The following is a 14922-nucleotide window of genomic DNA, read 5'->3' on the forward strand; positions in this document are numbered from 1 at the left end:
CAGAGCGCAAACGCACTTCCAATGCTGTAATGAACATCCCATTACATTTTATAGATTTTGTTGATAAACTAATAAAGAAAGAATGCTACTTTGATACCCGCTCTTATTAGTGATCACAACTTTATTGATTCACCGAATTTGTTGTTTAATTTAAAAAACCCTAATTCACTTTTATTTTGTACAATTATTATTCGTGTTTGTAGAAAATACAAAATATCAAAGGGCTCGAGCACGTTGACACAGAGAAATGGGTTAAAAACGAATCCAAAGAACTTATTGCACATGTGTGTTGTGTTCGCGTGAGTGTATAAATAAATAACGTAATGTATCGAGGATTTCCGTAGCTGAAGAAGATGGTTCGCACAACTCCTTCATATCTGCGTAACTAGGCTATTATTCGATTAAGGTTTCTCGTTTAAGGGCTGCTTGGATCCCAGGGTATTCCCCACATTCACAGCTTCCGTATGCTGCGGTCTGCCGCCGCCGAATTAAGTTTAGTTCTGTGAAAATAAGAGGAAAACAAACGTTAAATTTATCTAGGCATGTGCAATCAATGGTAAACAATAGAAAAAAACAAGCTTTAAACAGTATTAGGCCGAATCTGAACGAATAAACTGAACAACCTTCAGAAGGAATTGCAGTAGCAATTGCATTAGTATGGACCGTAGTGCGATCAAAACCGAACGAGGGTGTTAATTTAGTACACAACACAGTGGAGCAGAACAAGGAACTTCATGCGAATGCGTTGCCAGCTTACCCCGATTTTCCAGTTGCCAAGGGGTCAACTGGAAAATGCGCGAACCTCTCAAAACTGCAGCAGAACAGATCTAGAACCCTGGAGTTTTTGTTTTCATATTCTGTTTTTCTGTTCTTTTTTGCGTTCAAATCGAAGAAATCGAAGGAGGATTGTGTATGTTCTTTTTTTAAAATTAATGGCGTCAGAATGAACATTTTGAGAATGGTATTTAACTGGCTAAAGATGCTGTGATGTGGCTGAGACCCTTCTACTCCTCACTGGCCATCCTGTGTCCATGTGGCCGGTTGGTCGGTGATGGTAATTGGTATTTGGTGTGGGGTGCGATGAGAAAAAGAGCTCAAATTAGTGCCCAGAAGGTAGAGTATACACATGGTGAAACAGCGTGGCCAAGCGAGGTGACATTGCATTGGTATGGGATGCTAGCGAAAGCCGGAAAACGAGGCGGAAATTTTCACATCTGACGCCAATTCAGAGGAAGTAGTAAATCAATAAATTGCTCTTGGTAAATATCAAACTGCATTTGGCGGTCTCTAGGTTTTTACAAAAGAATAAGTAATCAAATGACTGAATAGGATTGGTCACAAAATAAGGATTTAGTTAACTAGGTTTATATCTCTCTCTGTGAGTACCGGAAATGACGTTCTGTTTTTTTTGGGTTGGGTGTGCGTGCGTATTGTGTGTTGTGTGTGTGTGAAAAGAGAAAAATAAAACGAAATTAATAAATTAGTATTGGGTATCGGTTAGGTGTTTGTAGTTCCCTCAAATATCTGAATATCGGACAGAGGATAAGGATAAGAGCTGACGGGGATCGGGATGCACTTACAGTTCCATGGAGAGCACCGTGGGATTGGGACAAGCCTGTGGTGCCCGTATGTGGCACTGCTTGTGACAAATCAGCTGGCAGTCGCGGCACTCGTAGCCCTGCTTTCCGGGCCTCCGCGGTATGGACTTCATGCAGATGGAGCACTGCAGACCGCTTCTGAAAGGCCAACAGTTCGTTAATTGCATATTATATATATAGTAAAACAACTTATGCTTACCCGCTCAAATGCTTGGCGATGAAGGTGTGATCGTTGTAGATGTGCAGCTTGGTGCCCTTGCGACGCCAGCGCGGTCTCTGGGCGATGGCCAAAGGCACAATGAAGTGGCTAAAAGGGATGCAAGGGAAACAGGTTCGTTGGAGGATAAAGGATGCAAGGATTCGATGGAAACTCACCGCTTTATGCCATTCTCGATGGTCTCCAGCACCAGGGTGGAGGCCTCGTGCACATAGGTTTTATTGCTAGCCGAGGAAAAGCCTGAGATGGCCGAGGATTCTGAAATTGAGGAGCGGCGTGAGTGGTCGGTGATGGAGTGACCAATGCCCATGCGTGGTCCTGCGTTTTATTAAATTTAGTGTGTGTTTTTGTTTTATTTTTTTTTTTATGTGGCAAGTTGAGAGTGGCGCACAAACCAAGCACCCGATTAGGACCCATCAAATCATATTTTGCACATATGAAAATAAACAAAAGAAAATAATAGGAGAGGAGTATGAGAAATAATCAAAACCACGTCGAATTAAAGATTATAAAATGAGAATTCAAAAGCCAAAATTCCAGAAAATAAGCCCAGATATTTACAAAATATTCAACCGTGTTGTGTTTTTGAGGAAATAAGTGTTTCATGTGCGTGTGTCGGAACCATGGAATACATACAGATTCGTGTTGTGGATCACAGTTCGGTTAGCAGTTGATGAGTATTGTGTTAAGGGAGAGAAGATAAGACAGACAACAGATGTAGATACAAATACAGATACAGATACCATATAACCATGTAGTTAATTACAAGCTTTGAATGATATAAAAACTTGGGTACTTAAACATTAAGGGAGAAAAGCAATTTACACTTAGTATTCCAGTTATTCATGAGATATAATGTATGGATAATAATGATTTCACTCATGATTTCTAATACTAATACTAATAAGGCTAAAGCACCAATTAAAAATTGAATAATCAAGCGAAAGTGCCAATTAGTTAGTAAAAAGAAAGTTTTGTAAGAGATCCAAAATGATTAAAAACTAAACATAAGTATTAGAAATAAGAATTGTTGCGGTGCGATAAGCAGTTAACAGTTGATAAATGTGAACTTGAAGTATGATATTCCTTCGTAGAGTTATTAGCAGAATGCAGGAGTAGTCCAAAAAATGTGCGTTAAGCCGGGCTCAAATGGTTAAAACGTGGACACTGGCGGAGGACTGTGCCTGGATGGTAATTACCAAGTGAATTGCTTTTGGACAGAGTGCCACGATCGACAGATAATGAACGGGAAGAATCACCATTAAGGGTTCCGGTGGCTGTTCGAGGGAATCCGGTGGCTGTTGTTGTATTCGAGTTGGTGGCTGATAGTGACTTATGACTGTTATTATTAGGTTGATCGGCCGAGAGGGTGCGTGTCTTGGAGCGGCTGAGCCGCTTCTTCAGGGTGCCAAAGAAATTACGTTTTTTGCTGCGCCCGCGATCATCGACCACGTCATGGCCCTCCAATAATCCGGAGTGCTGGGCCAGCTGCTGGGCGCCACCGTTCCGTGACAGACTGTTATATCCGGCCGAACCGGCGCCATTGGAGTTGCCATTGCCATTGAGGCTGTAGTTGTTGTGGTAACTACTGCCATTCGGCGATGAGGCGGCATTGGGCTGGCCAAACTGCAAGTGATTCAACGGTTATCAGGGGGTAATCTTCTCCAGCTCTAAACTCAAACTGCATGCCATGCCGGTGAACGTGTTGAACTCAGTGTACTTACCTCCGCGGTGCTGTCCTCGTTGACGGTGCCGTTACCTGAATCGATGAGAGCCTCGCCCAGCTGGCTGGCCTTCTCCTCCTTGGCCAGCTCCAGCTCGAGCTCATTTTGCGCCTCGTTGGCTGCCCGTTCGAAGGCCTGGGCCACTGCCTGATCCAATTCCGTTGCCGTTTCGGTCACCTCGATTTGGCCATCTCGGTTCAACTCGACCTGATCGGTTCGAGGATTTGGTTAGGGCAATTGGTAAGCGCAATTTGGGGTGTTAGGCAGAGCAAACAGAACGAGAAACATTTTGACATTAGCTTGGCTTAAGTACTAACTAGCCTACATGACTTGAAAACCATCATGAGGGCGGGGATTAGAGACGCAGTAACTCAGATAACTCAAAAGAACGTTTGAAGAAATGATGACCAGGTCTGGGTGTTTACCTTAAATGCATTCGGGCTGCTCGAATTCTGGGCGGGATCGGAGACGGAAATGAAATGAAATAAAGGTAAAGAAAAACACAAAAGGAAATTATAAAACCGTAGAATGCGGAAGAGGAAGGCACGAAATGTATGAAATCACTAAAAACAAAATTTGAGTGCCACAATTGTGATCCAGAAATCTCCGGATCTTTGCCAGCAGAAATCTGTTGGCACAACAACCGTGAATCTCATTTTGGCCATATACACTCACCCGCTGCACACTGTGGATGATCAAAGTGCTCTTGCTGGGCTGTCCGCCACTTCCGCTGCTTGAGAGCGCTCCATCCTGCAGAGCTCTAACGGCTGCATCCGCCAGATCGGCTCCATTCCGGATGTGTTCGTTGATGGCCGGTGTGCTCAGACGTAAGGCCTCCTTGAGACGCTGTGGACGGACGCCCGCCGGGATTTCGGCACCCTCGATGAACACAAAGTCCACGGTGATGGCACCCGAAACGGGCTGCGTCTCATAGGGACGCGGCTGCAGCTGCAGCAGCTGAGTGGATGCGGGTCCAACGGCCAGCTCATCGATGCCAACCAGGCCGAGACCCAGGAACTTGGGCGGATCTGAGGCAATCACCGGATGGTCATACACCTCGAACAGGATCTCGGCGGATTGGGGGGAGAGTTCACTGCAATTAAAGTAAAGGTATTATTATTGGTGACCAATATGAAAGCAATGACCACTTACAAGAGGAAGTGCTCATCCCAGAAGGGTTTGCTGCCGCGCTGAGTGCCAGTCTGGTTCTTCTGGGCCGGCTCGTCCATCTCGATGACCACATAGGGATTCTGGGCATCCCTTATGCCATCACCCTTGACGATCTTCACCAGCAGCCGGCGGCCGGAAACCATGTGTTGGGAGTCCCTCAATCCCACGCCTCCCAGGTGATGCTCCATGTTGTGCTGTGTGAATTGTAGGAGGACAACATGCGATGAGTGAGTGCAGTGAGAGACAGAGAAAAGAAAGTAGTCACGGGATAGGTTCTTCGGTCTGAGAGCGATAAAAAGACGGAATTAGGGGCTTATGAAATTCGCCTTTAATAAGGAACTAATGCGTGGACAGACACTAGTAATTGTAATAATATTGAAAGTATTGGTTGCCCTGAAAAGAGAGAGCGCAAAACAAAGTTCTTTTTACTTTCCAGGATCATCAGGGATCATAGGGGTTAACAAAAACGAATTCTCAACGGAAATACGAGCGATGAGCTGAAAGATAGTTATCGAAAAAGGCGAATTCCATAAACACAGGTGAGGGCGAGAGCAATGAGAAGTGTCTGTTTGTTTCGTTGGATGACAACACTGTAAGTCTCTATTTGAGTTCTGTGTGCGATGACAAGTGTACGAGGACACAGGAGTAGTACAAAGAACAATAAACACAACACTGCCACAAATATGGGAGCTGGCATCTTCTCACTGCTCCCGACGCTCACCGCCAGCGAGTCATAGTGAACGGGATAGATTACGGGCAGGTCCAGGGGCTCCACCTCGGCCCGCGGACAGGTGGAGTAGATGGAGAAGTCCACCGGATAGACGGTGTCACGCAGTGCCGTCGTCAGGATGTCGCTGATCACCGTCTGCAGCTGCTGTTCGTCCTGATCCATTGCCTTGATGGCACCCACGCTGTTCATCGCGATGCGAACCTATGTAAAAAAGGTAGTATTTTGGTTATTATGTATGTATGTAAATAGTAGCAAAAGTCATCACTCATGAAACATGCAAAAGTACTTCAGTTTAAGTTAAGTTAAGCTTATCAAACTTTAATCAGTTTCATGAATTGTTTTCAAAAGCTGATACGCTATTATTTCTTCGCTGTTGGGAAAGTTACTCACATCCGGATAGCCTTCCACTCGCATCTCACCCTTGAGGCTGTTGTAGTTCATGGGAATGGCCATACGGGCGCGGAACCTGGACACGGTGACCTTGTAGTGGGAGGTCTCCACCTTGCCCGCCTTCTGGCGGAAGGTCTTCACCTGCAGCACCGGCATTGCATCGCAGTCAAAGGTGATGAGCTGTTGTGATATGGAGTTCTCAAGTGATTAAATATCCAATTGGCAAGCAAAATGATTTAATTACCATATCAGCGGGATTGTTTTCATCGCAATTACAAAAGATATTATTCAATCCGGGGGCAGGACTGTCGGGGAGCACTCGAACCACTTCAACGGCCACTCCATGCTGCAAAAAGGAAGGAATATACAAAAATGTATTAAATACTTCAATCAAACAGATGGGCTCCTCTTTCCATCGCTGGATGTTTTATTCGCGAATTACGTAATTCAGCAGCAGCGTAATTCAGTGCGATTTTTTTGGGGCTACACTTCAGAGACTGGATAATGACTAACGACTAAATTCCGACCTTGGCCTACGACTGGCTCCGATCACGTAAAAGGCGATAAAAAAGCAAATCGGAGGAAAGCAAGCGAGGCGCGCTCATGTATTTTAATTTTCGGATACCCTCGAGCCGAATTAGTTATTAATTATTTAGTTTAATTTACTAGAGTTGTGATGAATATCTGAAACCATTATGCATATCAATCAAATAGTTGCATTAGTATTCAAATTAAGTCCATGGGTAACCTACTTAAGTTAGCCTACTTTTAACACTTTTTCAAATCAGAAACAAGCTTATTTCAGTCTCAGATTTCAGCTCTTAGATTTGCAGTCACAATTTTGTAACTAAACACTATAAACTCGTCGAGCTAAATACTACACGGTATAGAAAACTGAAAACAAAACGCGTTTTGACATCAGTTACGGCTGAGCGAGTTCCCAGTTCGCCGGCTGGCTGGAGAAGGGGAAAAAGCAGCTGAACATCGATTTCAAGTTGAATGTCGTGGCGGGCCAAGAACAAAGGTTAATGCCCGGCCAATAAAGACCAAGTTGGGCTCAGCCATGACATCAGATTGCGGACCATGTATGATGTCAAATCTGGATGGCTGTATGATGTCATTTAGCCAATGCCATCCGATTGAGACTCACCTCCTCCACAGACTTGCGCAGCGTGTCGTTGATGGCAATTACCCAGGACATGAGCAGCTCGTTGACGATGACCAGGTCGCTGTAGAGCCAGCGGAACACTTGGCTGGTCCAGGTGACGGAGCTCTGAAGAATTAAGGTAAATATAAACATTTATCTGAATAACATTCTTCTTATTATGATAAAGTTCTGTACAAAACGAAAGATGTTACTTCTAATTTTAAGTTTTTAGTTCCGAATTTCAAATGTGTACTGATTTATATATGTTAATAATTAATATAAATGCTCACCGTTTCTGGACCCACGACATTCGACGGCGGTGGGACATAGCGCTTCTTGCGATTCTCCGGCCCAGTGGAGCTCTGACGCACCACCCGACGACGTGGACCGCCGGCGGCAGCACCACCGCTGTTCAAGGGCGAGGCCGATGAGCGACCACGACCTCCGGAGGCGCCGGCCAGAGGCTTGGATAGGTCCAAGCCCTCCACCTTGCTCTTGGTGGCCAGCAGATCGCGCGGCTCCGAGAGGCGCTTCTCCGTCTTGCCGGCGACGGACGTGGGTGAGCCGGAGGTGGGGGCCACGCTCGTCTGGCGACTGTTGGCGGCACTGGCCGCCTTGTCCTTGTTGAGATACTTGTGGTAGAGCAGCTTGATCAGCCACACGGAGAAGAGGGCCAGAACGGCCCACAGGAAAATGAAGATGGCCAGGGAGTCCATTGTTAAGTCACCAAGTCCCTCGAACGAACAGATATAGTCATCGATTTGATCTGCTAGATCCATCGTTCAGTTCCAGGCGGTGTTAATCCCACAGTTCGTCGTCATCGTCGTTATCGTTCTGCGGGCATGGGAATATAGAGTCTTTTAGTGGGTGTTTCTCTTCTCTGGCGGAGAGCATCTCCGAAATGGGTTGTGTGATGAGAGGAATTTGTGTATCGGGGCAGCCATGAAAGATCTTAATCCCCTCCTCCTCCTCCTAACCAACCGTCGCCGTCGCATTCTATTTATAGAATTTGTACAATTTTCTTTTGGGGGAAAATATGAAACGTTGGGAAAAAACTTGGCACTCACAAAAGCACACACAATCCACGGGAAGTTATAAAATAATAATCGTTTAAATATTTCCAACTTGTATTGTTTATATTAGTTTAAATATATGTATTTGCTTAAAACAAATAATCGAAATGAAAATGGAAATGGAAAAATCGAAATATTTGAAAACGGAACCAAACCGAACCGAACTGAAACAGAACTCAACTGAAATGAAATGAAATAAACGGCTCGCATGCAAATCAATTCGAATCCGATGGTATCTTTTGGGGATCTTCGCTCTCTGCAGCGAGCGGCATTCTCAGAAGCCAAAGGTATCTGTATCTGAAAGTACGAATCCGAGGGAAAGATACAATTCTTACTGCGCCGGCGCCTGTAGCTCGTGTCAGAGATGTGAACACTTGTTATCCATTCGCTTGTTCGTGACTCCAACTATTCCATTCTTTTCCTATTGACGTCATAGTTTTTTGGGTCGCGAGTGAGAAGGAGAAGCGATGACGTAAGGCTGATTTTCCCCTATTTACGACTTCACTTTATTGTTTATAATATGTTTGTTCTGCTTTTATTTTTAGACCCTTCACTGTTTTGCTTCGTTCTTTCCGCTTCTGGTGGTTGCATTACACGGATTTATTAGAAAACATTCGAGAGAATTGGCAGTCGACAATTGGACTTGTGGGCTAAATAGAGCATGTTTTCGTTTCATTCCCCTTGGCACTTGTTGCAGTTAATAAAGAAAACACATTGTGCCCTCGTCCCATTCATTGCTGAATTTTCGCGAAAATACAAAAATACGAAAATGCGCTAAGCGTTTTTGGTGATAGAAAAACAATAACAAAAGCGCTATTATGCTGGCGATTATCTGTTTTATATCAAATAATGGCAGTGTTATTTTTGCCTATTTTCTTCACAGCCACGCACGCCATTTATGAGCACTGGAAAAAATTATAGCTGATTGCGTCTAGGTATTTATTATATTTACTTCAATTAACATCTTAGTAATACTATCATAGTCTACGGTGCAGACCAGACACACTTGCATATTTAATTCAAATTTATAATCATTTAATAAACCTTTTTCTTTGCCTGCGCCTGCTGCATTCTTCGGCTTTCTGCGCCACTGATTTTCCACTTGGGTTTTCTGCTTTTCTGCCTTTTTGCTTTTCCACTCTCCAATCCCAGCAAGTACAAAACACTTTTCGAGCATTCTCAGCCAGTGGCACGTCGTCTATTGACCCCTCGCCATTATGTGGACACCAAGGGAGGGGCTGCGGAGGGGCGTGAAAATGAGGGGGGTGGTAGGTGGGTAGGTGCGAGTGAGAGGGCGATTACGAGAGCAACAAGTACTCGCGACTATTTTTAGCCCTTGGCAAGCGCACACAAATCGCGTTGGGGAAAATGCCGTCTGCCACGCCCCCCTACTCCCCTTCCCCACCTTGGGGTGTGCACCAGCCGCCCCAGTACACATGTTCCCATTGCCCCCTGATTGACAGAGATCTGCGATCTAACGGGCAACGTGTGGGAAAAGTGCCCGCATCGTTAGGGAAAACTGCATTAAGTACTACATATATAATACCAAGAACTTTGGAAAATCTGCATTTAGTACTATATAACAACAAGACCTTTAATTCTTTAAACAAAGTGCTCGCTATTAAAGTACAATTTGAGCCCAAAAAAAAACTCCTTTCTTTAATTAGCATATTTTCAAGTGCCTTTAGGCCAACTCCTCATTAAAATAATACACCCATATGAACCATTTGCCGCCGTGTGAAATATGTGCACAGCTCATCCGCTCGTGTGGTAATAGCCCATATTCCCAGAAGAGCCGCTGGGCCTGGCTAATTAATGCGAAAGTGTGCGGCACATGCAAACTATTGGCCAAGTGGCTTCAGCTTCAGCTTCGGCCCGCTTCCCAAGCTCGAATTTGATGGGCTTGGGCAACGGCAACAGGTTGCCAGTACTTCCGTTTTAATTGCCCCCACAAACCTTCAAGGGGGTCAGAGGTTTCGGGTTGAATGGCCCCGCCTTCTGAGCTTCCGAGTGGAGAACTTGTGTTAATTGCGTCACCCGCCATTCTTAGTGCCTACTTTTTTGTTTTCTAAAGAGGTTTCAGTACATTCAGCTAGGTATTCGGTGTGCAAACATTTTGAGATGCACACCCAGTGCGCATTGCTAATCACATTCAAATGCGAATAAATATTGAAAATGATTTCCGTTACCACGCCAGAGCTAAAAATAGAGATTGGGTAATCCAATCCAATACAATCCAATCCAATCCAAGCCGATCGAAAGCCGGCGTTCTGAGTAGAAGCAACCACAGGTCTGAAGGTCGCCGAAATGTAATATAATAGATATGAATCAACCCATAAACTTAGACGGGGAACACACACTTGAGTCAGCTTATCTTATCACAGTCTTTGCATTTATCGCATTTAATAGCCATTAATGAATTGGCATTATGACTCGATATGGATCTTGGCACCTGGCCATTGGACTAGTGATACAATGGCAACAGGCTATCTGGCTTGTTCCATTAATGGGTCAATAAAATATGCTAAATGACGACACCACCGACAGTTCCAAATGCTCTCAAACATGATGTCATGCCAGTGAATGTTGAGTGTTTAGTGCTGTGTGTTTCATTCAAATTGATAAGCCGCTGGTTCAGATTTGCACAGAGCAAAAATAAATAAAATAGCTTAAGTTTTACGATTCGAAAGTAAGTTACTGCTGAATAGCAGCTTATATTTTAAGACTCGAAAGTGATTTACAAGGAGCAGTAAACACCATTTATGTTAAGTATATAAATTTGGGTGTCCAAGACCTATAAAATTAGTTGATCTTGAAGTGAGTATTTGATGGATACATAACTTCGAATTGATTGCATACAAGGTGCCAGCTGTCATGCATAGATTTTGTCATGCCAGTTATTAGGCAGGCTACACCCATTTATTTAAGTGCACTCGTGCCGTCGAGAAAGCTCTAATCAGTCATCCATGCATGAAGAGCCTCCAAATGAAATTGCACTTTAATATAGCCCGATTAATCTTTTACCCTATGGCTTCGATATCAACGACCGAACTTCGTCGTGTTTGCCATTTCAAAGTGTCAAGGTTGGGTCTAAATTTGGAAATGCGAAATGCGAAAGGAAATGGCTAGCGAGCGCAGACAGGGCGTATGCTAGATTTGCAGCAAAAGACATTAAGCATACGCAACGTGATCCCGTGGCACGCAACTGAAAGCGACCACGTCAGAGGTCAAAGGGGAAAGGGGAAAGGGCCAGTTGCGTGTTTCAGTTGTGTGCCAGCCAAAGTTCAGCTCAGAGCAGCAGCACAATCATTTTACACAACTCGCTGAGACAGACAAAACAGCGTTTCGGAACCTTTCGACTTTGGCCCACTGAAAAACTCGTTTATCGATTCAAACTGGTACCGAGAACCCATCGATTTTCGCTCTGTGAACATGAGTTCTAGGCAAACGAAGGCGTTACGCATTCCGCTCAAGGAAACTTCCTGCTCCCCGGCTTATTGATTTTTCCCCAGGCTTCCATTCTCTTATCTGAATGATTGGCCTGCAAATATAGTCGGGGGTCAGTTTACTCGCCAACCGCGCTCACCTCTGCTTGGCCAAAAGGTATTTGAACTTCGGGTCCAATTGTTTTGACCACGTTTGGGCAGCCATTTGAGGGCCAGGGTTGCCAGGGCAACCACTAAATAATTTAGAGCTCCTTGCATTGATTTGTCAACGTGCCGAGCGCCAAACAAATCTGGGTGGAATCGTAAAAAGTGTTCACAGCTCACGGTACATTTGTTTGTTTACCCAAAAACATAATTTTCCCTTTTTCCTGGAAGTTGCTTTTCCGAGGAAAAGCTTTGACCGGCAAAGGATGCGCCATGTGAAAGAGAAAACATGAAAATATTGGAGAGCACAGAGTAAAGAGAATGCCAGGAGGGGTTGAATATTGCAGCCAGTTACACGAGCAAAAAATTATGTAAAGTTATTGCTTTGTTACCAAACTCTAAATGAACTTTAAACTGCTATAAAAAAGGTTTAAGAGGTAATCAAATGTAATTGACTTGTAATGCACTTTTGTAACTGTTAAACTGTTTCAAAAACATTTTACAGAATGCTTTCGTTTAAACTATGCTAAATTTACTACATTTTGTGGAATGATAAATGAATCCAATTGCAAAGCCTGCAAGTGTTATGCTATTTATAAGCAAATTTAACAATATATGTAACAGTACATAATGTTTTTTCCAGTGCAAAGTTTTGCTTTGCCTAGTTTTCCTGGCTTTCAACAGCGCCAACAGCTAGTGACACAGTTTCCACATTTTGGGGTGGCTTCCAGGGGTGTACAGAGAGATACGGAGCTACAAAACGAGGGTTGCAGATGGACGAAGCACGCCATTTGGGCCTCTATCGCACAGAGGATCGCCGGGAACGTCTTCATAGAGCCATTAGGAACACACCCAATACAATATCCAAAGTAAAAACCAAGCCCAAAAATGGGGCAATCCCTGAGCTCAGCCAAAAAGGATGTGGATGTGCGATAAAATGAGGGCGTTTTCTTTTTTTGGTTTTTTGGGAAGTGGTTTTTTTGCTTCACTTACCGCATCGAAGAACGCAATTTGTAGATGTGTAATTATAGTTGTTGAATCCGCAGGACGAGTGTGTTGCAAGTTTTGTGGTTCGTGGAAGTAAAAAATGGTTGGCGTTATTTAGGGAGAAATCACAAACGTAACCGTAACCGTAACTACATATGTTATGTCTTCTTTAGCCCTGATTCTGCGACTTCTTGTTTTCAGGTGTTAGGGAACAAGTTTACAGAATGCAAATGCAAATACCCCGTGATTGATTAGTGACAAAAGCTTTGAAAGCCCTGCGGTATTTGTGGGTATTCAGCAATCATGTGCGTGGGTTTCAGTATGGTTTGCTCGTGAGATAGGTGGCCGAATATAAAAATTTCATTAAATTCCACAGCCAGTAATTTAGGGCCAGCAATTTCTCTGTGCAAAAGGCAAATCGATAAAGGAGAGAGAGGTGGGTGGTGGGGTGGGTTTGTAAATAGGGGGTGGTGACGGGGGGCGGAAAAGCTTGGCACACATAGTAAACAAATGGTGTTTTCACTGAATTTTTATATGCTCTACTCACACGGTTGACCGAATTTTAAAGGCCACGTTAGCAAATAATATTCCTACGAATTTCGATTTAGTGCCAAAAAAGAAAACTCAACCAAAACACTGCCGATTATTCTTGTCTCAAAAATAATGCCGTTTTGTTTTTTATTACTTAATATTTCTCAAATTATTTATCTAAGTACTTCGCTGAAGCGAGATAGAAGATAGTTGCTCTCTTCTCGCGTTGATGATGAAATTCTTTCGTTACGTTTGTTATTGTTCTTCTGTTTTGTTTTTATGTTTTTGTCACTGTTCGTTGCGAAGATGGCGATAAAGGAGAGGTGAAGAGGGAAGCGAGGCAAATCGAGTAGACGTGTGAAGAATTTTACAAACTTCCGTAAAATTAACTAAAATGGATAGAAACAATTGATCTTTTGTTGAAAAAACGTCGAATTTCAAACAATAACAATACTTTTGATTTATGTTAAAATGTCTAAATGTTTGGTGCTTTTAATGGCCTGTTTTGCTAACTAAAATAATTATAAGCATCACAAATTCCACAATTTCTAAATCCAAATCATGCGAAGCCACGCAAGTTACAGATAATCAAAAACTGAATAGAAGAAGCCACTCAAGTTTGAATAAAACACAATCGAGTTATTCAAGTTCGCCTGTGCTGTGTATTCAAACTTAAGTTCAATGTCGTGGGTTGCTTCCGCTTGCTCATAAAAGTTTCTTTTGTGATTGTTTCTCTGTTAGTTGAATGCCTTCGATAAGAAATCATAACATTCAAATTATGTAGATTGTTCGTTGGCCTTTGTGTGCCGTACACTCTACTACCCGAATTTAGTTTCGACTAGTTTACACTGAGACGTTACTGGGCCACACATTCGATTTAGTGGTTTTCTATTTAAACTTGGCCAACATTTTCAATTTCCCCAGCCACAGCAACAACAACAACAATTTGAACCGCAGAAGAGGAAGAGCGAGGCAAACAATCAGCTGTTTGCAGCATCAATGAAGAACGCTGCTGTTCGGCAGTCTTTAAATTCGATTAAAGTTCGGCATTATAATAAATTGTCGTCTGTAAAACAAGCAGCACATACACACACGCACACACACAGAAACACGCGCGCACAGTTCATATGTTTATTTGTTAAATTGTATATTTCTGCAATGCTTTTTAAATATTTTGCTGCGGTACAACAAATATTTTTGCGGTTTCTTGCCAAATTTCCCATACACAACGAACACACGGCTAACGACTGTGCTTTCGTTTTATTCATTTGTTTTTTTTTCTTTGATTTCTGTATTTTTTGTTCTTTTTCGGTTGAGCACTAGAACAATAAGAAATGTTGCCGCCGCTATTTTATTTTTCATCCGCGAACGCAACGAACACCAACCTTACTCGTTGAATGTCAAAGAGAGAATAACATTGGTTCATAACATGAATGTTAAAAGCGTAAAGGAGAGAACTGGGGTGTTATCGATATTTGTCGGTCTGGTATCGATAGCCGTTTTTAGGCACTTGTTGCTCCATAAAAATGTTGCGCAACATGGTTTCTACAAAAATTAGAAAAAAATTAATTTCATTATCTTAATTTTGGAGTTTCTAATAAATTATGAAGAATACATGGTATCGATGCTTTACTAGTCTTTGGAAAATTTATAGCGCAAAACATCGATTTTGTACCAACCTATTCAAATCAATTTTGGAGTATAAATTTCACCTTCAAAAATTTTTTCAAATATTTTGGCGGGAAATCGGCTCTTTTTAAACAAC

The 14922-nt window shown here is 43.1% G+C and overlaps 1 protein-coding gene across 27 annotated transcripts; it reads right to left on the reverse strand.

The window, feature by feature from the left end:
• Window positions 1-89: 89 nt before the first annotated feature.
• Window positions 90-13591, reverse strand: LOC6530981. Of its 27 annotated transcripts, none has more exons than XR_005560516.2 (16): window positions 13174-13591; window positions 7267-7742; window positions 6980-7102; window positions 6074-6175; window positions 5830-6009; window positions 5431-5640; window positions 4692-4903; window positions 4215-4632; window positions 3965-3991; window positions 3540-3746; window positions 3015-3441; window positions 1974-2133; window positions 1798-1905; window positions 1581-1736; window positions 758-1399; window positions 90-500 (listed from the first exon to the last, which is right to left on the reverse strand). XR_005560516.2 is itself a non-coding variant. In XM_039372046.2 (15 exons), the coding sequence occupies exons 2-15, from the start codon at window positions 7753-7755 to the stop codon at window positions 452-454; spliced, it is 2748 nt and encodes a 915-aa protein (XP_039227980.1). In that variant the 5' UTR covers window positions 7756-7810; window positions 12633-13034; the 3' UTR covers window positions 90-451. The 27 variants fall into 27 exon arrangements, 7 of the variants coding, with proteins under 7 accessions (XP_039227980.1, XP_015051796.1, XP_015051781.1 ...); XR_005560511.2 differs by lacking the exon at window positions 13174-13591 and adding an exon at window positions 12633-13034 and having other exon boundaries at window positions 7267-7810; XR_005560514.2 differs by lacking the exon at window positions 13174-13591 and adding an exon at window positions 8044-8182 and having other exon boundaries at window positions 5464-5640; window positions 7267-7810.
• Window positions 13592-14922: the final 1331 nt, after the last annotated feature.

The sequence above is a fragment of the Drosophila yakuba genome, chromosome 2R (assembly GCF_016746365.2).
Source record: "Drosophila yakuba strain Tai18E2 chromosome 2R, Prin_Dyak_Tai18E2_2.1, whole genome shotgun sequence".
Taxonomy (NCBI): domain Eukaryota; kingdom Metazoa; phylum Arthropoda; class Insecta; order Diptera; family Drosophilidae; genus Drosophila; species Drosophila yakuba.